At 41.6% G+C, this 26,457-nt stretch overlaps 1 protein-coding gene across 1 annotated transcript in view; it reads right to left on the bottom strand.

Moving 5' to 3' along the window:
* Positions 1-3,015: 3,015 nt before the first annotated feature.
* Positions 3,016-26,457, bottom strand: part of glp2r (glucagon-like peptide 2 receptor) — a 58,369-nt gene continuing 34,927 nt past the window's right edge. Inside the window, exons 9-11 of the mRNA XM_073026553.1 lie at positions 19,151-19,289; positions 9,298-9,339; positions 3,016-4,059 (exon numbers count right to left, since the gene is read on the bottom strand). Coding sequence (XP_072882654.1) covers positions 3,760-4,059; positions 9,298-9,339; positions 19,151-19,289 — 481 coding nt within the window. The 3' untranslated portion in view covers positions 3,016-3,759. The remainder of the gene's footprint in view (positions 4,060-9,297; positions 9,340-19,150; positions 19,290-26,457) is intronic.

The raw sequence follows: 26,457 nt of genomic DNA, 5'->3' as shown, positions 1-26,457 counted from the left end.
TGTGTACACAGGTGCAGGTAAAAGCTTTTGACTTACGTGGCATCCAGACAGACCATCTCATGCATAACTATGCCAAGGTAGTGAAAATAAAACAGAATGTAGAGTATAGAGACGCAGTTGCAGAGACTGGGCAGTACAGGTTAACCAGAATCTCAAAAGCAGCTCAGGCACTGATATCTTCCAGTGAGTGATGTGCCTTCTGCTGCTCTATAAATCTTTCAAGGTACAAGCCAGAAGCATGTTGAATGAAAGTGAGAAATTGCAACTCCAGCCACTTTTGAGAAGACTGACAGCATGCAGGACAAAGCAATCTGTTTGATTGCTGTCCATCAACCTCCCATTCATTCCCTCCAGCGTATGATGTACAAAATGTGTATAAGTTACTTGTATCAACACCTCCGAAACCTACGAACTTTACGCTACAACAACCTGTAAGATCATCTCCCACCTACACACCACTCTGACTCACAAATTTATCGCAGGTCTTTCATTCACGCTGGGTTGAAATCCGTAACCACTCTCCCACCTATCAGAATGTTGGAGTACTTTCATCAGCAGGACTGCAATGATTCAAGAAGATGGCTCACAACCATCTTCTGTAGGACAATTAGGAAAATAAAATAAATATCCAAGCACCACACGCCCCCCAGAAAAAAAACTGTGCACAGCCATAATGGTGGCTGTGCTACCAAAATAGTGAGAGCTTGCCAAATTTGTTGCTTAATCTTGTGACATAGGCAGTGGATAATACTGAGCAGTCCTGGTCTGTGCAGTCTCTATATACCTACATGTTTTCACCTTTCTAGCAGACAATCAATGGGTTTGCCCATCACTGTGTTGAACTTTTAAAAGCACCTTATTTTGCCTCTACCTCTACAGCTCACCCTCCACCTTTGGACTAATGGTGCAAGGAACCATTTTCAGCCAATAAGTAGGCTTTGAACCCAGGCTAGTGTGAGTCTGAATCCTTCCTTGTGGGTTTTGTAGCTTGAGATGGTGAAGGGATACCTATATCACAGTTAGAAGCTTCTTAAAGTTCTCAGTTATTATGCCAAGACATAGTCAACGTGCAGTGTCCATGGCTAATCCTTACCTATCAGCTGACTCATACACTTAGCCAGGATCATTGGAATCTTTTTCTCCATTTGTTTGTGCCAAACTGTGCATAATATTTGCCCAAGAATCTGCAAGAGCTTCCTGTGGTGGTACCACAGCTCCCCAGTGGAGGTGAATGGAACATCTGGTGATGTATTGCAACTAATATCAGTAATACACATCTGTATAAAACTCCTGTATCAATATCACTAGGCGGCTCGATCTTGTTACGGTGACCTTTTAATCTCTATGCTTCTATAACTCCACATCCTTGGCTGTTGATACATTGTTAACTCCTGGGGTTGCCTGGTGTGCATGCAGGTCCCCAATATATGGGGCTTCTCTCTGTGATGACTCTCACCATAGCTGTACCATTGTCTCAGCCTCTTGTGATGCAAGGCTTCTATTTGTTTTCTGTAAGGACATAATCTGAGACCGGGGTCAAGGAAAGGGACACTGCCAATACCATCTTTCTGCTGCTTACTTGATGCTCACACTCCAGAAATGTAGAGAATGCCATTCAGTTCCATCAGGGGCAATCCCTTGAACACTAGGTTTTTCTTAGTAAGTTGCTGCACCTGTATTTTTTTGTCAGTAAGACCACATGTAAAGTCATCCCTGAATGCCCAGTCTATAAAACTTCCAGAACATACTACTTTTTCCAGTCTCTGTCAAAGATTATTCCTCTGTTCTCTAGACACGCACTGCAAATTTCCAGTTTCTTGAAAATCTCCTTCAGCGCTACATTGAAAAGTTCCTAACAGGTTGTTGTGTTGAATTTTGTTTGGCCATAATTTGCAGCGATACTGAGCTAAGGGGGAACAAATGTAACTGAATTCCTGATCATCTATCTGTAAGGGGTTTCTTCTTTATGTTACTGTGTATGTTAATCAAAATGGCTTCTTTGTTTTGTTAAAAGTAAGAATGCTTCTTTGTTATGATGACTGGAGAGACAGTGTTTTCTCTCACAGCTTGTTTGGGTTAAAATTACTGATAATAAGAATTGTATTCATTTGTTAACCAATTGGGATAGATGTTATTCTCTCTTCTGGGTCTGTAAGCTATCGTTGGGAGGCTTTTGGGGAGTCGGTGCGAGGGGGTGAGAGAGAGAGAACGCGATGCTGTAAGCGGGGCGACGGAAGGGACTCCAAGCGGGGGTCCGAGGCCAGGGTTTTCGGTGAGGAGAGGAGACGATGACAGACGTGCCGGGATTGCTTGGTTGATCACTTTGGGTGGTCCTGAGCTGCGAGTCGAGGAGGTCTGAGGGGATTGAAAGGTGGCCAGAAGACTTCGTTAATTGAGCTCCAACGGTTGTGCACGAAGTGGTTTGGACTTTGATAAGTTTGGTGCCTTTTACTTTTCCTTTTATATTGCATATCTATTAAGTACATAGTTCCAGTAAGATCTATAAAGTGTAATCATTTAATCGCATATGGTGTACTGTCTGTCATTTGGCGTGTTGGGGACATCACACAGCATCCACACAAGCTGATTACCCAGTTTGGCGAGGCCAAAGGCTGCTCCCCCTAGACAGAAGCGAGCTGAGCGAGCCTGAGGCTAGCCAGGGGGTTACATATGTAATTGAAATGATGGAACGGCCTACAGTCCTATACTGCTCTTAGATGCCATATGGTTGTATAGGCCTTTCTTAACAATCAGCAGTGGATTTTAAACTTTTTTTCTAATTCAGGCCAATTCAGGAGAAGTGAACAAGAAGGTGGGTGATGTCTCCAATCCAGTTTTTTTTATATGTTGCAGTGGAGTTTCTGGCTAATATCTTCAAACAGTCTTTACCTTTGTGTGTCGCTTTGTAAATGTACAATAACTTCTGTCTGTATTAAGATGATTATGGAAATATGGAAACTGATGAAAATAACTTTTAATGTGTGAAACGGTTGAATTTTTTTATTTGAACATAGAGAGGGCATTCCTTATAAGAAAATTCACACCTACAGTATTAAAATACATGGAATTAGTAACTTTTCTTTACATTGTAAAATATCTTGGTATAGTAGGAGGTGAGAGGAATGTTTACTCTAGTGCACAATATGTACAAGCTATTTTCCATTGCTGCTTTACCACATTATAGTACCGAGCCGTGCTTGCTTCTAAAAGCGTGGATCATGACTGTTCTCATTTCAAGGCAGAAGGAAGGCAGCAGCAGTCTTGCGCTCAAAGTATGTGTTGGAAAAATTAACTGTCCTGCAGTTGGAAAGTCAAAAGGGATTCCCAACTATTTCTCCGAGATCTTCCAAAGCAATGTGTTAACTTGAAGCAGTGTAAGGTGACACAGCGAGTGTTAGTCAAAAGGCAATTGGAACTGCCTTTGCGGGCACTCTCAAAAGTCCACATGTTTTCCACAAACCTCGTTCTTCTCCTGAACTCATGGACACTGAAGCCATTTGCAGAACTTCTGATGATGTCACCTGATTTAGCATTAACTGAGAATCCAACCTGGTGAAGTCCTGCTCTGTGGTTACAGAGACAATATTACCAGTACCAAGTGTGCATTTGAAGCACCAGTGAGATCACTTGCATGATCCAATATTTACAGCAGAACGTAGAGATCATCATAAAGCAAATAAGAGCTGTGTTTGCACTGACTTCTTGTGTTAAGGGCCTTTACACCATTCAGTCTTCAGTACTGTATTTTAAATTTGGCTCTTAGATTTGACACTCTCCATCTCCCAATTCTCCTTCAGTGCTCTCGCAGATACTGGTCTGAGTAAACTGTTCCATTGGGTTGGCCTTCTGTGCCTGCTGATCTGATATGGGGGCCATGCTCAGCTGCACACTGGAAGTTCTGGTGTCGCTATAGCAGTAGCTGCTGCTGTTAATGTAACTGTTTGACCTGGGCTTGGAGCATTTTCTTAGGTATTTGAAGTGCTTGCCCATACATCCAGAACTTTCAAAGTGATTTGCCAGCAGCCAGGATTGCCAACGCATTTTCAATTCTGCTTTGACCTATTGGGAAATCAAAAATAATGTGCGTCAGGTTACCGGGCAGAACCAGCAACATAAGGATTAGAAACAGGATTATTCTTCTGGTCATTCAAACCTGCTCTGCTGTTCATTTAGATCATAGCTCTCACCATTCTCGCAAAATACTTATATCCCCTGATTCCTCTAATATAACCAGAAAGCTGTCAGCTTCTGTTTTGAATGACTAAGACCCCATAGAGTTCTGAAGTAGAGAATTTCACCCTTTTACCACCCACTAAGAGAAGAAATTTTACCACCTCAGTCCTAAACTATCTGTCTCTTATTCAGAAGTTGTGACTTCTCCTCAGGCAGTGAAAGCCTTCTGCACCCTTTAGGAGCTCCATAAATGTCGAATTTCATTGCTGCAGATGCTGCAGAACACAGGCCTAATCTCATTAATCCACCCCTGTATAGCAAACATGCCATCCATGGAATTAAACTGGCATTCCTCATTGTATTCTTTCAGTGGTGAATTTTCCATTTTTTTGTACTGATAAAAACAAAAATCATTTTAGTAAGAATCAATCTACGTAGTAGATATGAAATTTTATTGCACACTGCTCCAGATTGCTGATTTGGTGACTCAATGGCTCTGCAGATGACTACCAGTGAGCTACAGGATGTGCAGAGAAGTATGGATGAGGCTTGACTGTCTTCTTGCTCTGCTCCCTGGACTCAACTTTCCAGGATTTGCTGACCGGATAGAATGATTACACTTCATATTTCTATGCTAGCTACACAGTACACTTAGCTGGACCATTGTTGGAATAGTCACCAATCTGCATTAAAAAGGACAGTCAAGTTTGCCAGGGTTAAATGGGAATGAGAGATAAGGTTGCCATTGTATCAGACATGATTTGATTAAATGGTGCATCAACCTTGAGGGGACAGATCACCTACTCATGCTCTGAATTTGTCTGCATATAATCACGTTTGTATTTTTTCTTAATTTTAAGTAATGTTAATTTTCGTAGACATGGACATAGTACCTGTTCAGGAACAGGCCATTTGGCTCAGAATGTTGCATCAAACCAGCTAAAAACAAATCAAAGATGCCAAAACTCTCTCCTACCTACACTATCTCCATTTTCCTTACATCCATATGCCTATCCAAATGTCTCTTAAAAACCTTAATGTATATGCCTTTACCACCATTCTAGGCATCCACCAGTCGCTGAGTGAAAAACCTACTTCTCACATCACCCTGGAACCTAGACCCTCTCACCTTCAATACATGCTTTCTAGTAATAGACATTTCAACCCTGGGAAATAGATATTCCCTGTCTACTCTATCTATGCCTCTCATAGTCTTATAAACACCTATCCGATCTCCCCTCAGCCTCTGACGTTCCTGAGAAGACAACCCAAGTTTATCCAGCCTCTTATGATAGCACATGCCCTTTAAACCCGGCAGCATCCTTGTAAACCTCTTCTGCACCCTCTCAAAAGCCTCAACATTCTTCCAATACTCCATTTGTGGCCTAACTAGAGTTTTGAACTCAATGACCCAACTAACAAAAGCAAGCATTCCATAAGCCTTCTTAACCACGGTTTGCTTATCGACCTATGAAACCAGTTCCAAGGAGCTATGAACTTGGAGAGATTCCAAGATCTCTCTGCTCAGCAACACTGTTAAGGATCTTGACCTTAACAGTGTACCATCTCCTTGCATTTGCCCTACAAAGGTGCAAAACCTCACAAATATCTGGGTTAAACTCCATTTGTCATTTGCAATCCATCTGCAACTGGTCTAAATCAGACTGTATTCTTTGCCAGTCTTCTACACTATCCTCAACTCCACTAATCATCCACAAAATTACTAACCCACCTTGCTACATTTTATCCAGGTGATTTATATACATCACAAACAGCAGAGGTCCCAGCACAGATCCCTGCAGAGCACCACCAATTACAGATCTTAAGCTCGAATAAATCCCTTGAACCACTACCTTCTGCCTTCAATGCACAAGCCAGTTCTGAATCCAAATAGCCAATTCACCTTAATTTTCCATAGCTTTTATGAAGTCTCTGATTGTCATTGATATTTATAAAAGAGCAAAGTAAATCTTGGTACTGTAATGAGTCATCAAAGCCCATTAGTCTCTGTTGGATTGGGATCTCAGGAGACTTATTTGCTAATCCTGGCTTTGACTCCTCGTAATCCACATGCCTAGTGAGACAGCCATCAAGTGAAGCTTGAGATGTGCGGCTGCAGAAGATTAATGTAGCAATTGGGCTAGTGTGATAGGGGAGAGTGACTGTTTGGAATGGGCGCCTTAGTATTTCCCAACCTCAAGCTCCCACAGACTCACAGAAACTGGAAACTCTAGACATATAGTACCTTTTTGCTGAATGTTGCTACAAAAAGAAATTACGTCCAAAATGCCAAATGATGCAGTGTAGATCAAACGGCAATATCTGCTGATCACACTTATGCAGCTAATCACTGGAATCAGAGGTTGCTGGCTTATTTACTCTGTTATTCTGTAAATTTGGTTAGTTCTTGGTAAAAGACTTAGTATCAGATGGAAGAGAATTTTTGGTAATTATTTGACTAGTGTCCACAAAGTGCAACAGATCAATAGCTTGAACATTTCAATGTAAGTTCATTTTTATGCATGGAGGTTGCTGCCTGCACTGGGTCTTGATGAAAAGAGCAAGACCCAAGCCGCTCACAGGATGGGGGTGGAAGCAGAAAGAGCCTCTTGCTGCATATGGAGCAGGCGAGAGGAGTTCAGCTGGAAGCCAGGATCATATGGGCAGTGACTTGGACAGCACTGCTGATCTGCCAGCTGAACAGTGTAGTGGTTAAGGGTTGGAACATTCTATAGAGGTTGGGTATCACCTGACGACATCTGCCCCAGGCCAAAGCCTACAGTTACCTCATCAGGTAACTGAAGAGAGCACCCCAGTGTATGATGCAAGTTAATTACCGGCACTCTATTGCAAAATAATATTTCCACCCCCATTGCAGTTTGAATCATTACTGAAGATTTCAAAATATAAAGAATTTATGTAACTTTTTAACGCTCTTTTTTTCTCCTTTTTCTTCCTAATTCCCATATTCTGTCCCTCTACATAATTTGGCATTGAAGTGGATAATTCAATACAATGTGCACCAGTGTTCTATACTAGTGTTTTTCCAGAGTATACTAGGAAAGTGAATGGAAAGTGTGACCTTTTATCACAGAGGCTTAAAACTGACATTGTAAAAAGGCACAGGTATGTGACATGAGCTGACATAGGGTATGTTGCACTGGAGAGAGTGCAGTGATATGCTGCTTGGAATGCAACATTTCAACTACAAAGACAGGACAATAAATTTAATTTACTTGGAACAAAGGAGGCTGAGGTGAGTTTCTGATAGGGATGTAAAAATCATAGATCTAATGGTAGAAACTTTTCCCCTCAAAGGGGATGCTTATAACCCAAGGGCATAGGATTAAGATGAGCAGGGATATAATGAAAATAAATATTTTTCACTCAGAGGGTGATTTCCATCTGGAACACACTGCCTGAGACAGTGCTGGATTGGATACAACATTTAAAATCATCTGTGTAAGTTCTTCAATGACAAAGGTATAGAAGGCAATGGAAAAAAGTACTGGTAAATAGGATTAGTTTCAACAGATAATTGATGGTCAGCTTGGATATAGTGGTCCTGGATTTAAACTACAAATCTATGCAGTCAGTGTAGTGACAACTCCTCCTTCAGGGGCCCCCACCATGCAAGACATCCATCATCAGGGACCCCCACCAACCAGGGCATGCTCTTTTCTCATCCATCATCACTGGCCCTCACCACCCAGGACATGCTGTCTTCTCATACATCATCAGGGATCCCCGCCGTCCAGGTCATGCTCTCATTCCTTTCATCATCAGGGACCTCCACCACCTGGGTCACACTCTCTTCTCATTGCTGTCATCAGGAGGAAGGTACTGGAGCCTCAGCACTCACACCACCAGGTTCAGGAACAGTTTTTACACCTCTATCATCAGACTCTTGGACCAGAGGGGATAACTTCACTCAGATTCTCTAACCTCATCATTGAAATGTCCCACAATCTATGGGCACTCTATCAAGGACTCTTCATCTCATATTGTTGATATTTAGTGCTTATTTATTAATTATTAGTATTATTTCTTGATTTATGCAGTTGCACACTTTATATCTTTTGCACATTGGCTGAACTCCCAAGTTGGTGCAGTCTTTCATTGATTTATTATAGTTATTGTTCTATTATGGATTTATTGAGTATGCCTGCAAGAAAATGAATCTCAGGGTTGTGCCTGGTGACATTATGAATTTGGAAAATAAATTTACTTTGAACACTGAAATTTGAATACTTCCTCCAAAAGGACTGCCATCTAGTTGTGTTTTGAAGGCTTGCATGCGGAGCGATGTTAGCTGGAGTCAGCACTTTATGCCTTGGCTTTGTAGGGTCAAAGAGTAGAGGCCAGACCAAGAGTGGTCCACTGGTTCTCCAGATTCGGCAGTTCAGCTCAGGGTGAACAACCTTGACTGGTCAGTTACAGAAGCAGCAATGAAAAACCCTTCTACATCTGAGTGGCCAAGGTCAGACAGAGAAGGAGGACCTATTGTGTCCTAACCGGCAGCGATGTAATGGACAGCAGGTAAGTAGTGCACACCGGTTTGCATTGAGTATAGGATTTCAGCTTCTGTTTTAAAAAGTAATGCACATAAACCCTCTCATTCAAGAGCTTCCCCAGGTTCAGCACACTGAGAGAAATAGGCACAGTGAAGCCAAGGGGCATAAACAAAGGCATGAACTGTCAGGGTTAATTTTTGCTTTTTGCCAGATCCTGTTGACAGTTAAAATCTCTATCAAAACATTTTGTGGATTTTGCGGCAAAAATCATTAAAAAAATAATTGAATTTATGCTTCATAAGAGCAGGCACAGCTTCCATCTAAAGCGAGTCATAGCATTGTTCCAAAGTCTGAAATATTGTAATTAATGTCAGTTATTAAAAAGGAAGTTGATAGATCAGGTCTTTATACCTTGAACACATGATTTTGTTAACTATTTTTCTGCCTTTCCCTCTTCCTAATCCATAAATCACCTGCAACAGTGTTGCTGATCAGTTATCTATGCAACATCAGCTAAAAATACAAGCTGAACATCTCCCTCACTTTTAATGTAGAGTACGTTATCATCACAGGAAGCACTCAGTCATTACGAAGATTTTCATTTCCTTACCTCCCCATTGATGAAGCAATACAGCAAAGCAACCAGAAAACCCTGTGGAGAAAGGAATTCATATTAATGTTTTAAAACTCATTACTAAAGCTGTGGTAAATATGACTACAGTCAGAAGTTCCCACCTGCTTCAAAAGGGCAACAACTATACCAGTGCCCAAGAAGAGCAGGGGGAGCTGCCTTAACGACTATCATCCAGTAGCTTTCACATCTATGGTGATGAAGTGCTTTGAGAGGTTGGTTATGGCCAGAATCAACTCCTGCCTCAGCAAGGACTTGAACTCACTGCAATTTGGCAATCACCCCAATAGATCTATGGCAGGCACGATCTCACTGGCTCTCCACTTGGCCTTGGATCACCCGAACAATACAAATACCTATGTCAGGATGCCTGCTGGAGGAACTCAGCAGGCCAGGCAGCATCTATGGAAAAGGGTAAGCAGTCACGTTCTGGGCCGAGACCCTTCATCAGGACTGATTTTGTGTGCGTGGCTGTGGATTTCCAGCATCGACAGATTTTCTTGTGTTTGTGACACTGCTTATGTCGAGGTGCTGTTTATAGCTCAGTGGCTAACACAATTCTGATTCCTACAATTCAGAATTCTGATCGAAAAGCTCCAGAACCTACAACTGGATCCTTAACTTCCTAACCAGAAGACCACAAATGGTATGGGTTGGAAATAACATTCCACCTTGCTGTCAATCAACACTGGCACACCTCAGGGGTGTGTGCTTAGCCCATTGCTCTACTCTCTCTACACCTATGACTGCGTGGCAAGGCACAGCTCAAATGTCATCTATAAATTTGCTGACTATGCAACCATTGTTGGCAGAATCTCAGATGGAGACAAAAGGGCATTCAGTACTGAGGTATACCAGCTAGTTGGGTGGTGTCACAGCAACAACCTTGCATTCAGTGTCAGTCAGACCAAAGAACTGACAGTGGACTTCAGAAAGGGTAAGATGGGGGTAAACAGATCAGTCAGTCCTCATAGAGGGATCAGAAGTGGAGCAAGTGAATAATTTCAAGTCCCTGGTTGTCAATCTCTCTGAGATCCAACCTGGATCCAACATATTGAAGCAGCTATAAAGAAGGCAAGACAGCAGCTGTATTTCATTAAGAGTTTGAAGAGATATGGTACGTCACCAAAACCACTTGCATATTTCTACAGATGTACCACGGACGGCATCGTAACTTGCTGCATCACTGCCTGGTATGGGGTGGGGATGTCTCCTCCATAGGATCGAAATACTTAAGTTACAGAGAGCTGTAAAATTAGCCAGCTCTATCATGGACACTAGCCTCCATACTATCTAAATTATCTTCAAGAGACAGTGCCTTATAAAGGCAGCGTCATTCATTAAGGACTGTCATCACCCAGGGCAAGCCTTCTTCTCATTGCTACCATCAGGAAGGAGATACGGAAGCCTGAAGGAACACACTCAATGATTCAGGAACAGCTTCTTCTGCTCTGTCATCCAATTTCTGAATGGAGATTGAACCCACGAATACTACCTCACTACTTTTTAAAACTTCCTACGTCTTTAGCACGCGTGCGTGCGTGTGTGTGTGTGTGTGTGTGTGTGTGTGTGTGTGTGTGTGTGTGTGTGTGTGTGTGTGTGTGTGTGTGTGTGTGTGTGTGTGTGTGTGCGTGTATTTATATACACATTGTAATTCAGTTTTTTCTCTTTTAATTATGTATTGCATTGTACTGCTCCTGCAAATTTAACAAAATTCACGACATATGCCAGTGATATTAAACCTGATTCTGATTCTGACATTGAAAGGAGGCATTATGAAGGAAATTGACTGTTACGCAAATGTTTTTTTTATCAAAGAAAATGCTTAAACAATAACATTGTTTAGTTTGCTGCACCACAGCAATGCTCAGAATGGACAGGACATGCAGTGAACTTGGCTGTTCAACCATGTTCCAGGACTAAATTATTAGAAAATTAGTTCTGCCAAGAACCAATGCATTATTACAGATTTTAATCTATCTTTTCCCTATTGCATTTAAATCCATAGTAATTAATAAATTATTTCAAAACTTGGCTTTTCATACATTGATGTGGTAAATACAACCTGCATGCGGAAGTCTCAAACAATTAATTATTGATTGGGCTGAAATCAGAATCAGAATTGGGTTTAATATCACCAGCATATGTTGTGAAATTTGGTAACTTTTCAGCAGGAGTACATTGCAACACATGATAGAAAAAAACACCGTGAATTAGTTTTATGTATTTTTTTTCTCTCACCTTTAATGGGTGGTGTGTACGTGTATTTTTCCCTCAATCCTGGGTCCTCTACCAGATGCCTGGGAGCTTGAGGGCTTGGCACAGTATCCTTGCTGTTCCTAGTAGTTGCTCTCTACTGGACTGAGATCTCAGATGTCATTCCCAGGATTTGTTGGAGCCATTCTCCAAGTCCAGGTGTCACAGCTCCAAGTGCTCCTATCACCACCAGGATTACTCTGGTTTTAACCTACCACATCTTTTCTATCTGTTCGTTCAAGCCCTGGTATTTCTCCAGCTTTTCGTATTCTTTCTTCCTGATGTTAATGTCATTTGGGATTACCACATCTATTATGATTGCTTTCTTCTGTTCCTTGTCCGGTGTTACTATGTCTGCTTATCAGTCTGTATTTGGAAGTCCCACAGGACCTTAGCTCTGTTATTCTCCACTACCTTCATGGGTGTTTCCCATTTGGACTTGGGAGTGTCCAATCCGTACTCAGCACAGATGTTCCTGTACACAATTCCTGCAACTTGGTTGTTCCGTTCAGTGTGTGCTGTCCCTACCTGCACCTTGCACCCTGCTACTACATGCTGGATGCTTTCCATGGATTCCTTGCACAGTCTGCATCTTGGGTCTTGCCTGTTTCTATAGCTCTTGTGCCCAGTGCTTGTTCTTCTGCAGCCACTGGGACCTGAACCCAGAGCTCAGGACCTGGTGGTGGTGGCTGGTGAGGTTCTTGGGCTGGACCCTCGTGCATATGCTATATCTGGCCACAAGAACCTCCGGATGAGAGTGACAAGAACAAGAAGAGTCATGCCAGGTCGGACATTGCCTGGATTAACAAGGTTTGCGCCAAAGTTTGGGAACTGGGGCCATCTGGTGAGAAATTGTCTACCGGAACAAACTAAAAATGGATGAGACTGGAGAACGTGGAATTGATGGAATACACACACACACACACACACACACACACACACACACACACACACACACACACACACACACACACACACACACACACACACACACACACACACACACACACACACACACACACACACACACACACACACACACACACACACCATGGGTTCAATGTCCATTTAGGAATCTGATGGCAGAGGGGAGGAAGTAAACTGTTCCTGAATTGTTGAATGTGTGCCTTCAGGCTTCTGTACCTCCTTCCTTGGTCCTTGGTGGTGGGGGTCCTTAACGATGGATGCTGCATTTTTGAGGTACCGCTCTTTGAGGAAGTTGCCAGGTGTGGGCATGCAATCCTATCCAGCATTTGCCTGTTCCTAATCCATCTCAAGGTGTTTGATAATGTAATGACACAAGAGCGTACGATCAAACTTTCTCCTGGTGTTCACATTTTTAGAATGAAAGCCCTTATAATTTTAGTGCATGGCATAACTGTTCAATGGCTCCTGATCATCAGCAGAGGTACAAGTCATTATTTTGCTCAGTGGCACAAAATCTTTCATGATCTTGTAGCTGTTCTGATTTTGCCTCAATTCAATGCTATAGTTGCGTTGGAATTGTTTCAGTTGGGAGCACAACTGGTATAAGCTTTTTGATACAAGCCAGACCCCTTGGTGACAGTACAGGCTGCTCTGAAAATGGTTGCTTTTGGGAGCACGTTATCTGTCTCCAAAATTCATTCGATTGAAGGATGAACTTCTAGGGCACCGAATTTAAACTGAGCCCTATTCTCTTTGATCAAGTGCCAGAAATAGGATCCAAATGCTTTTGAGATGAGCATTCATTCTGGCTCAAGCATTATCATTGAAACAGATGATCTGCTTTTTTCTTTGTTGCTATTTGTGAGAATGTGCTGTTTTGCTGTTTGCAAGGCGACTGCTGGTTTCCTATGAAAACAGCTATGTGACATTTATATCAAATATTCTTCCAGTGATGTCAAAATTTCCGAATAAACGTAAATTCTTACAATTCTGTATGGCAAGCAATGCAGGTGTCCTCTGGTCTACCCTTGTCTACCAAAGGAGGGCAGTGCTGGCTGATAAATATCACGTTGTACCTCAAGGAGCTGAAATCACAGGGCTGACTGTCAGAAGTTTGAAATAGAACACTGTGGTTGGAACAAGTCATCTGTAACTACAATCTTTCACACAAAGTACTTCAGATGTTTTGAAATGTGAAGTGAGATGGGCAAGTGAAAAGTTAGACCATCACTGTCCACAGAGGTGGAAGTGTCCATAGTTTATGTGTGACTTATTAAAGCTCTCATCAGCTTCTAACATTTGATGTATTTACCAAAATTGAAGTTAAGACAAGCATAGAACATAGAACAATACTGCACAGTACAGGCCCTTTGGCCCACAATGTTGTGCCGACTCTTAAACCCTGCCTCCCATATAACCCCCCACCTTAAATTCCTCCATATACCTGTCCAGTAGTCTCTTAAACTTCACTAGTGTATCTGCCTCCACCACTGACTCAGTCAGTGCATTCCACGCACCAACCACTCTCTGAGTAAAAAACCTTCCTCTAACATCCCCCTTGAACTTTCCACCCCTTACCTTAAAGTCATGACCTCTTGTATTCAGCAGTGGTGACCTGGGGAAGAAGCGCTGGCTGTCTACTCTATCTATTCCTCTTAATATCTTGTACACCTCTATCATGTCTCCACTCATCCTCCTTCTCTCCAGAGAGTAAAGCCCTAGCTCCCTTAATCCCTGATCATAATGCATACTCTCTAAACCAGGCAGCATCCTGGTAAATCTCCTCTGAACCCTTTCCAATGCTTCCACATCCTTCCTATAGTGAGGCGACCAGAACTGGACACAGTACTCCAAGTGTGGCCTAACCAAAGTTTTATAGAGCTGCATTATTACCCTCGGCTCTTAAACTCTATCCCTTGACTTATGAAAGCTAACACTCCATAAGCTTTCTTAACTACCCTATCTACCTGTGAGGCAACTTTCAGGGATCTGTGGACATGTACCCCTAGATCCCTCTGCTCCTCCACACTCCCAAGTATCCTGCCATTTACTTTGTACTCTGCCTTGGAGTTTGTCCTTCCAAAGTGTACCACCTCACACTTCTCCGGGTTGAACTCCAGGGATACTCAAGCAACTCAACTCAAGCAAAGGGATACCAGGCTTTTGAATGAGCTGCTTTAATTTAATGACTAATTTGTTTTATTGACCATTTTTAGAAAATGGAGTCTCTTTAAGTCCCTGTTTCTCCTCAGCCTACATACAATCGGTTACCAAATCTGTGCCAAAGTACACAATATAACTAACAGTCAATTTAAAATGCTAATTCAGGAGTTCCATGTCACAAAACAAACTACAGCTTCAGAGACTGAACTCAGATCCAATTTTTTATGACTTATCTTCACCTTGTCCAATGGCATTAACACCTCCAAGCAACACAAGCATCCAAATCTCAGGAGCTAATGTTAAATAAAAACTTAACTGGGCCAGCCACCTAAAGACTATGGCTACAGGAGTAGTCAAAGTCTGGGTATCCAGAGTGGGAGGTTCACCTCCTCACACCCGTAAGTCTTTCCACCACCCATAGGGCACAAGCCAGCAACATGATCAGAATCAGAATCAGGTTTAATATCACTTGCATATGTAATGAAATGTGTTAACTTTATGGCAGCAGTACAATGCAATACATGAAGGGTTAGTAAATTTGCTGATGACAAAAAGGTTGGAGGTGTTGTGGATAGTGCGGAGGGCTGTCAGAGGTTACAGCGGGACATTGATAGGATGCAAAACTGGGTTGAGATGTGGCAGATGCAGTTCAACCCAGATAAATGTGAAGTGGTTCATTTTGGTAGGTCAAATATGATGGCAGAATATAGTATTAATGATAAGACTCTTGGTAGTGTGGAGGATCAGAGGAATCTTGGGGTCTGAGTCCATAGGACACTCAAAGCTGCTGCGCAAGTTGATTCTGTGGTTAAGAAAACATACAGTGCATTGGCCTTCATCAATCGTGAAATTGAATTTAGGAGCCGAGAGGTAATGTTACCGCTATGTTAGGCCCCTGGTCAGACCCCATAAGGAGTACTGTGCTCAGTTCTGGTCACCTCATAATAGGAAGGATGTGGGAACCATAGAAAGGGTGCAAAGGAGATTTACAAGGATGTTGCCTTATGAGAATAGGTTGAGTGAACTCGGCCTTTTTTCCTTGGTGCGACGGTGGATGAGGGGGACCTGATAGAGGTGTATAAGATGATGAGAGGCATTGATCACGTGGATAGTCAGAGGCTTTTGCCAGCGCTGAAATGGCTAGCACGAGAGGGCACAGTTTTAACGTGCTTGGAAGTAGGTACAGAGGAGATGTCAGGGGTAAGTTTTTTACTCAGAGAGTGGCTGCCAGTGCTGGTGGTGGAGGCGGATACGATAAGGTCTGTTAAGGGACTCCTGGACAAGTACATGGAGCTCAGAAAAATAGAGGGCTATGGGTAACCCTAGGTAATTTCTAAGGTAGGGACATGTTCGGCACAGCTTTGTGGGCTGAAGGGCCTATATTGTGCTGTAGGTTTTCCATGTTTCTATGTTGTTCCTCTAGACAAATATAGATAAAAAAACTGAAGTGTATGTATATCTATTAAATAGTTGCTAAAATAGGTAGTGCAAAAAAAAAACAAATAAATAAAAAGATAGTGAGGTAGTGTTCATGAGTTCAATGTCCATTTAGAAATCGGATGGCAGAGGGGAAGAAACTGTTCCTGAATCACTGAACATGTGCCTTTAGGCTTCTGTACTTCCTTCCCAATGGTAACAATGAGAAGAAGATATATCCTGGGTGGCGGAGATCCTTAATGATGGATGCCACTGTCCTAAGGCACCGCTCCTTGAAGATGTCTTGGATACTATGAAGGCTAGTACCTATGATGGAGCTGACTAACTTTACAAGATTCTGCAGTTTACTTTGATCTTCTGCAGCAGCTCCCCCCATACCAGACGGTGAAGCAGCCCGTCAGAATGCTCTCTAAGGAATATCTGTGGAGGCTTTCGAGTGTTTTAGTGGACAAACCAAATCTCCTCAAATTCCTAATGAAATATAGCCGCTCTTTTGCCTTCTTTACAGCTGCATCAATATATTGGGTCCAGGACGGGTCCTTAGAAAGATTGACAGCCAGGAACTTGAAATTGCTCACTCTCTCCACTTCTGATCCCTCTGAGGTTTGTTTGTGTTCACTCATCTTACCCTTTCTGGAGTCCACAATCAGCTCTTTGGTCTTGCTGATGTTGAGTGCAAGGGTATTGCTGCCACAGCGCTCAACTAACTGGTATAGCTTACTCCTGTCCACTCTTTCATCACCATCTGAAATTCTGCCAACAATGGTTGCATCAGCAGCAGGCTTATAGATGGCATGAAATACTCTCCACTTGAATGCAGCTCTAGTAACACTTTGTCACCACACAGGCAGGTCAAAGCTTGCTTGACTGATACCTCAGCAACCATCCATAATATTCACTCCTTCCTCCAGTGATGCAGCTTATTCTAGTCTGCAACAGCTACAAAATGCATAACGGGTATTGACCTAGTCTACTCCACCTGAATCTCCCAAACTTACAACCTCTACCAGTAAGAAGGACCAGGACAGCATGGCACCACCACCAGTTCCACTTGAAGACACATAGGCTTGGAAATTAATCACTGATTCTTTAAAAGCAATGGCTCTAAATCTTGAAGTTCACCACCCAATGGCACCACAGGGATGACAGTGGTTCAAGAGGAGGCTCGTCACGATCTGGTGAGGCATTATTTTGCTGAACAATAAATGCTGGTCTTGTCAGAGACACAAGGATTACAAAAAAGTAAATAAGAAGATTGTATAAAGTATTGATAAGTTGGCTGGTGGAGTAGTGATATCCGCATCGGATTTTGAGGTGAGTGTCCCAGGTTCGAATCCGGCCGGCTCCTTGCACGCTTTCCATCCGTGCTGGGTTGAGTGTCGAGCTGTCAACTCAGCCTCGTAAAAAACAGACAAATGCTAAAGAAACCGCAAGGATGTCACCCGACATGCCTCAAAATGCAGAGAGGAACAAATAAAATAAAGCATTGCTGTGTTTGCCTTTGAAGGTGCAAGGCATGTAGTATCTGAGGTTGTTATTACAGTTCCAACATACAGGACAAATAAGGTTTATGAGGTAAAATGAAAGGGTTCATGGACTTTTTCAGAATCACAGTTATACAGCTTAGATGTGCCTCTCCAGCCCAACATATCCATGCTGAGCTTCAAGTCCCCATCAATAGTAATCCCTTTTATCAGCACTTGATCTATATCCTACTATGTTTTAGTGATTCAAGTGCTCATCCAGATACTTCTTAAATGCTGTGACTGTATCTGCCCCCACTAGCTTTTCAGACAGAATGCTCCAGATTGCATCCACCTTCTGATTGATTTTTTCCCCTTAGATCTCTCTTAATCCTTCTCATGACAGATCTTCCTGATAAATAATTCCACAGCATGAACATATTACCAGTTTATTCAGGCTGTGCAGGTTGCTGTTGTTCCAAGGAGATGGCTGGAGATTTTTAAGTGTTCGTTTTTGATATCTGGACATAGATAACACTTGGACGACAGTTGAGAATGACTTGTCTCATCACCAATGGATAAATGTCACCAATGGATGCATGTAGCAGATTTTGTGGATTTTAACAAATAGTTAACTGAGTTTGTGCTCATCATTTCCCTATTTTTAACCAACATAATTGTGTTCACTTTCTGAACTCTTCACAGTTGCACTGAGAATTTATTTACCAGTGGAACAGCACATTTACATCACAATACCTTCACTCTGCAGGTCACCCGGGCCCCACTTTTGAAAATAACGCACAAGTACCCATTTTCTCCACCTTGCTAGGATTCTAAAAGATGTCACACAGAGACTCAAACAAGCTTCAGATGGAACTCCCTCTCTTACCTCAACACCAGATACCTGGGCAATGACAAAAAGTGCAGGGAAACCCTGTCCTGATACTTTGCGAACCTCATCTCATCTTTTCTTAGAAATTTAATGTTAGTGCTGAGTCAAAATACTGAAAGCCCCATTAACTTCTGCTAAAGGTGGGTTTTTGTTATGCACCCCTTGGTGTTCAAGAAGAAGGCTTCACTTTGTAAGTTCTAGGGCAACTAGAGATAGGCAAAGAACATTTTGCTTGTGGATCCCTAGGCCCTAGAATGAATGTAATAATGAACTCAACTACAGATAACACAATGGCACAGCTAACAGAGCCACTGTCTCCAAGCTCCAGTGTCATGGGTTCAATCCTGCCCTCCAGCACTGTCTGTGCGGAGTCTGCACTTTCTCCCTGTGATTGCAGGGTGTTCTAGTTGTCCCATATCCCAAAGGTTTGGTGGGCAAATGACTTCTAATAGGTGGGGATGGTAGGTGAATATTGGGGGAACTAGTGGGGGTGTAAATATGCAGATTGAATGGGCAAAAGGACCTGTTTCTGTGTTGTATCTCTCTATAACTATGATTCACCTAGCTAAGAAATTATTGTTCAAAGTAAGAGCTTATGAGAGGAAATAACCAGTTCTTCACATCTCTTAAAATAGCAGGTAAAGAATGCAAACTTATATGTCTAGGCTCTTATTGAAAAGTATTTCTCTTGTACCTGGAATGAGCTGATAGCTAATTGAAGAAAGAGTCGGATGTGCAGCAGTAAACCATGAGCATGTTCGTCTAGCAGGAAGGTGAAGGCAAATTCGTGGATCCCAAGCAATGGTATCAAAACCAAAGTTGATCGTGTCAACCTAAAACATTGAAGACATTCAGAGATTATCTTTGGGTTGAGATCTGACTTCAGCATGAGCAGCACATTCAGATAGATTGTCTGACAACCATTATGATAGTTATGAAAATATATCACTTGCACTATTGTCCAGCTCCATTTCTAGACCTGAGATATGGGTATCACACTCTGGCACATTTAATGGAGTTACTGTCTCACAACTCCAGTGAGCTGGGCTCAATGCTGCCCTGTGAAGCTGTCTGTGTGGAAAAGAGAGAATGGTGTGGGTGGAGGGAGGGGGGTACTTACTGAAACAGCAGGAATTGTAGATGGAGTCACTGAAAGGGAGATTGGCTTTTGTGATTCACTGAGCTACTCTCAGACAACTCTCTATAAATTGTGGCCTTGGGCAAAGCAGTTGCTGTACTCAGCTGTAATGCTTTCAGATAGGTCCCTTTTACGATTTCTTCAACATTGTTATTGTTTTACCTTTTTCTAACATAATGCACTGTCTGATCGGTACAAAGAGTAAGCAAGGCAAGCTTTTTACTGCATCTCAGTGCATACGACAATAATAAACCAATCTGAATTCCACTCTTAGCTCAACTCAAAATTCCTTCATGCCTTACCATATACTTCAAACGTCCTACCACAATATGACACTGCAAAATACATTACATCATACTTGTCAGGATTAAATTCCTTCTGCCAATACTCAGCCCAACTTTCCATATGATCTATAACCTGCTCTAGTCATAGACAACATTCCTTACTTTCCACAACAAGTTTTGTGTCATCTGCAAATTTTCTAATTATACCTTGGAAGTACTAACATCCAAGTTGTTAATATTTATCACAAACATCAAGGGTCCCAGCACCAGTCCCTCTGATACACCACAGGCCACAGATTTCCAATTAAAAAGGCTTCTTCCACCATTACACTCTGCCTACTATCAGCAAGCTAATTTTGGATTCCACTCGCAAGCTCACCTTGGATCCTATGTGCCTTAACCTCTTGAACCAGCCTACCATGCGGCATCTTGTCAAACGCCTTGCTAAAGAATAGAAAGACAACATCTACCTCCTTGGTTTCACCAGTCTTCTTAGTTAATCCCTCAAAAATCTCAATCAAATTAGCGACTCAGGATGTACCCTGTCCAAAGCCATGCCAACTCTCTGATCAGACCCTCATTTTCTAAATGTTTATAAATTCTATCCCTGAGAATGTTTGCCAATAATTTCCCTACTACTGATGTAAAGTTCTTTGGTCTATATCCAAGCTGATCTTTTAAAATAAAGTAACAACTTCCGTCTTTTAGCATCTCACTTATGCAAAAAGCATTGTCAGGGGCCTGAGTATCTCTTCCCCTGCCTTGAATAGCAACTTGGGATAGATTTATCAACCTTATGCATCCCATCTTATCTAACAGCTCCTCCTCCTGCTCTAAATTATTAGTGTACTCTACCCTGATCTCATTATCTTCCATGTCCTTTTCTTTGGAGCATACAGAGAAGTATTCATTTAGAACCTCACTCTCATTGCCTGAATCCACACGTAGAATATTCCTTTGGCAAAACTTAAGGACATCCCTTGAAACTATGATAGGGGCTGTGGCTAGGATGAGGCCGGGAGTCAGAGGAAGGGAGGGAAAATTAGGTTCTACATTTATTGAGGCGAGGGCAAGGGAGGTGATGAAAGTAGAGTGGAAATGGGAGAATGGTTTGAGGGTAGGTATTGAGACTGAGTGGTATTTGGAATCAGGAGGATGCGGGGCAAGGTAAACTCAGTATGGAGGGATGGCAAAGCGGTTAAGCTTCAGCTGGAGTAATGTGTGCAGTTCTGATCAACATACCATAGGAAAGTTGTGATTGTGTTGGAGAGAGTGCAGATGAGTTTCAGCAGGATATTGTCTGAGTTAGAGAGCTTTAGTTATGGGGTGAGATTGCACAGGCTGAATTGTGTTCTCTGGAATGAACAAGACTGTGGGATAACGTGACAGAGGTATATAAAATTATGAGAGTAGTTGATTGGATAGATAGCCATTTGTCCCCATGGCAGGGATATCATACACAAGATAGCATAGTTTTAAGGCAAGAGGAAAAGGTTCTAAGAGGTTTTCTATAGAGAAAGGTTGATGTCTGATACGTGCTATCGGTGGAGATGGGGGAATTACTATGTTTAAGAGAAACAAATACTATGTTTAAGATACATTTAGCTAGATACTTAAATAGGCAAGACATAGAAGGATAATGTCCTAATGTGGACAAATGTGATTGGAGTAAATGGATTAATAGGTCAGCATGGTTATAATAGAGCAAAGAGCCTTTTTCTGTGTTGGACAAGTCTATGAGGCTGTTGTTTATCCAGATTTTTCCCTCCTCTACTTGTCCAGAGATGAGTGGTTTGCTCAAGATAGTGTATACTCGATGGAGAAAATGACTTCTTCTATCTTGTAAGGAAGAATGGAAATTCAAGTACAAAACAAAGCTGTAATGCAAAGTAATGTGGCAGAAACTAGACCTTCCTTGTAGTTCACAATTATATTATTTACAATCATTAATTATTCAGAATGCTGGTTATGTATATGAATGATCTATGATGCTCTTTATGCTGATAACGAATGGCAAAGCTTGAGAACACTTCCCTCTCTTTCCTTTTGGCCAGAGCTGGTTGATACATTGTAGGGGCATACTTACATGATGCTGCAATTCTATATTCATGTAAATGGCTATTCTTCATATAGGAATTGGATTCTGAGGTAGGGTGACAGGGAAAATATTATAATTCTTTGTTTTATGTATATTTCACAAAAGTAATCAGCTTAGGAAGTCTAACTATAATTTTTTTTGAATTCAGCTATGTTCAACAGCTAGTAACTGAGCAGTGCTGACACTAAGGCCATACAAGGTTAAAATGGATGGGAAAAAATATCTTTTGGAGCCTTAGTTTATAATGTAATCCTGCCTTTGATATTTCCCAGCATCTGGCATCAAATTCATCAAAACAGCTCCATACTCTCTGTCCAATCTATTCCCATATGGAGAAAATTTTACTAAGAGTGAATAAATCACACCAGTATATACAGACCAGGACAATTAGTATATGAAGCAGAGAAATTGTTTATTTCATTCTAAATGTTTTGTCACATGGTATTTTAGGATCGGGTAGTTTAACAGTCTGGAGTATGTTCGGCATGATGCTCGAGTCCAGTTTAAAAGTATTCCACTCAATGCTTTAACCATTTCAGAACAGATTAATGAGTCCCAGGCATTATTACCATTGTGCATGGGACCACTGATTTGTTGAAAGCAGATTAAGGATGAATACTCCAGATTGTTAAACAATAAGCATAGGGCAGAAAAAAACAGTAGAGGGAATTTAATGCAATCTGAACATAGAAAATATAACATAGAACAGTACAGCACAGGAACAGATCCTTCAGCCCACAATGTTGTGCTAAATCAATTAAATTAGTAATCAAATAGCTAACTCAAGTAATCATTTCTGCCTATACAATGTCCATGTCCCTCCATTTTCCTTATATTTAATTGTCAATCTAAATGTCTCACATCTTCTTTGAAATTACCCCCTCTCACCTTAAATGCATGTCCTCTGGTATTAGACATTTCAACCCAGGGAAAAATGCTGTCTGTCTATTCTAACTAAACCTCTACCAGATCTCCCCTTTGCTACCACCACCTCAGAGAAAATAACCCAAGTTTGTCCAACCTATTATTATAGCACATGTCCTATAATCCAGGCAGCATTCTGGTAAACCTCTTCCTCTTCCTCTCCAAAGCCTTGGCATCCTTTCTATAATGGGGTAACCAGAAAAGTATGCAATACTCCAGATGTGGAGTTTTATAAATCTGCAATATAACTTCCTGACTTTTGACCGCAGACCCTCAACTATTAAATGCAAGCATACCATATGCCTTCACCCTATCAAACAGTGTAGCACTTACAGGGAGTTACGCACTTGGACTAGGACTTTGGCCTTGCCCTTAACAATGTACTCCCTCTTTACATTTCACCTACCAAGGTGCAACACTTCACATATAAACTCCATCTGCCGTGGCTCCTTCCATATCTGCATCAGTTGTTGTTGTTCTGCCGTTAAGTCGAGCCCGACTCTTCATGACCTTATGGACCATAGGGTCCAGAGGGTTTTCATGGCAAGATACGGAAGTAGATTGCCCGACTTTCTTCTGTGCAGATACTGCTGCTGCCCAGGTTGGGACCTGGCTGGGTTTGAACTCAGGATCTGCTACCTTGAAGTCCAGTGTTGATGCCACTACACCACCAGCTGGCCCTATCTGCATAAAGCCATACACTTTTCTCACTGGTGTCATCAGGTAGAAGGTACATGAGCCTCAGGACACATGCCACCAGATTCAAAAACAGTTACTGTCACTCAACCATCAGGGTCTTGAACAAGAGAGATAACTGCACTCACTTGCCCATCCATTGAGATGTTCCCACAACCAATGATCTCACTTTAAGGACTCTTTATCTTGTTATCTCATGTTCTCACTATTTATTAGTATTTATTTATATTTGCATTTGCACAGTTTATTGTCTCTGGTTGATCCTGTTAAAGTAACTGTTGTATAGGTTTGCTGAGCATGTCCACAGGAACATGAATCCCAGGACTCTATATAGTGACATATATGTACTTCGATAATAACATTTACCTTGAACTTTGAACTGATCTACAATATACCCCATTGGGTAATGCAGTAATCCGTCTGTATGGAGTAATGCATTTAGAAAGCTGCAAAATGGGACGAGTATATTCAATAAATGTGGGGCATTGGTGATGTTGAAGTGGAAAGGGATTTGGAGCATCTGTGCACCATTCAGTGTAGCAGAACAGGCCACTATATTGGGTAAAAAGACACCTAGAATGCATTCTTCTAGTAGTGAATGCACAGAATGTGAGAGCTGGGAATAAGAGGTGCAACTATGCATAACGACAGTAACCACAGGAACTTGAATACTGCATACAGTCCTGGTCACAGTAGTACCGAAAGGTTGAGTAGATATACAAGGATGTTGTCAGGACTGAAACTTGTTGTTATGAGAAAAGACTGGATTAACCATGGTTCTTTATTTCTGAACAACAGATAAGGGAAGGATATATTCCTCAGCGAAGCACTTGAGGAACTCTACCCTGTTGTTGGCTCTAGCTCTTATATCACCATTGACCCACACTCTTAAGGGAAAGATCATAGTCCAAGTCCACGTTCATAACTCCCTGAAAGTGCTACACACTGGAGGGAGGCAAGGAGGTGTGGTGGTGGGGAGGGCAGGGGAGCTGACAAAAATCAATGGAGCTGAAATTATTTACTTTAAGTATTAGACTGGTGGAGTCAGAGGTGAGTCTTGACCCAACTTATGAATAGGAAGTAGATCTGTTAATCTGTTCCAAACCTTATAATATTTAATATTAATGCACTTTAGTTTGTTATTTATGTGTGATTCTTCTGTAGATTTTATCTTTACCTTCATAAATTACCATATGTTATGTGTGTTATGTGTACTATGGTGCTTTACGCCCTGGTTCCGAAACAATGCTTTGTTTTGAAATACATTATATGGTTATATATGTTATATACATGTATATAGTTAAATGACTATAAACTTGACTTGATGTAGAAAACCTCACTATGTTTAAACTCAGCGTGGGTACCTGGAGACCTATGACCTCTGGCCTAGACTACATGCTTGGTGCTGGGTGAAGAGGGTTTCTCCATTTCAACTAACACATGTAAAATTGATTGAATGGCTCCCCTTTGTAAATTTTCTGTAATTTACTGCTCACTGGTAATACTCTTTCATCCAGGCTTTGTATTTAAACTCAGTTCCAAAAGCTTGAACACTTAATCTGTATAGTCAGCACTTGAGGCATTTTACACTGCTGGTGGCTCTAGTGTTTAAAACTGCATGCATGAATGTAATAGAATCTCCAGCAATTATATTGATGGAAAGCAGGAGAGTTTACTCAGTCTCCTAGGAAACAATTATCTCAACCTGAAGCAGCTGAAGCTGAATGTTCCCTCATTTTATTTGTGTTGGTGGAGTTTGCTGTGCAGAGACAGTCTATCTGTGTCCTTTTCATGCTTCTACTTTGACACTACTCCTTGGCTGTGAAGATCTCTGAGACATCCTGATATGTCAAAATCATTAAATGAAGAAAGTTCTTTATTCTTCGTTATGAGGTGAATTTATGATCCAGTCGTCGAATTTTGGAGGCCACTGTGCCAAAGTGTCACTCTGCCCTATTGGTTGAGACAGTTACTCTGGTCTTTGGGCTTATAAAAGATTTATTCACTGTTCCATTAGCTAGCTGATGTAAATTAAATTGAACAAACATCTGTTGCCAAAATTACAAACTCCGGGAAGATCCAGAAGTCAAGCAGCATATATGGAGGTGAAGAAACTGTTAACATCTTGGCTTGAGACCTGTATCAGGAATGAGAGTGTAGAGGGGAGGATAGCCAGCATAAAGAATTCTTTGAGAAGGCTGTTTGATGGTTAAGAAACGGCAAGGCCCCTGGAGCAGATAGAATCTCTGCTTTAATTACTTACAGATGACAGAACAGTATTTCTGATACGCATTCACAAACTCAGCACCCTCACTGAAGAAATGGAAAGTATACCTGAGGATATCAGACATAGCAAGTAAAACTCAAAAACATGCAGGTGTCAGAAATCTGAAATAAGTTGGAGACAAATGCTGGAAACATTCAGAAGGTCAGACAGTGTCTATGGAGAGTTAATGTTTTAGACCAAAGACCTTTCATCAGATCTGGGAAAGAGAGAAGACAAGTTCATCTTAATTGGCAGAGTGGCAAAGGAGGATTCTGTCTGTGTAGATAAACCCAACATAAAGCATGGAGGATAGAACATTGCAGCAAAGGAACAAGTTCTTCAGCTTAACATGTCTACACTGACCGTGAAGCCAATCTGAAGTAATCTCTTCTGCCTACACATGGCCTATATTTTCCTTACCTGTTTACATGTCTGTCTAAAATGCCTCTTAATTATTGCCTTTGTATCTGCTTCTACCACGTTCACAGTGTATTTCAGAGAGCTGGCACTCTGTGTAAAATAAACTCGCTTTATAAACCTCTTTTCAACTTTTGAACTCTCCCTTTAAACTTACGTCCTCTAATATATGACATTT

This window comes from Hemitrygon akajei, chromosome 22, assembly GCF_048418815.1.
Source record: "Hemitrygon akajei chromosome 22, sHemAka1.3, whole genome shotgun sequence".
NCBI lineage: Eukaryota > Metazoa > Chordata > Chondrichthyes > Myliobatiformes > Dasyatidae > Hemitrygon > Hemitrygon akajei.
The sequence above is the reverse complement of the archived record's forward strand: the minus strand, read 5'-3'. Positions and strand labels throughout refer to the sequence as shown.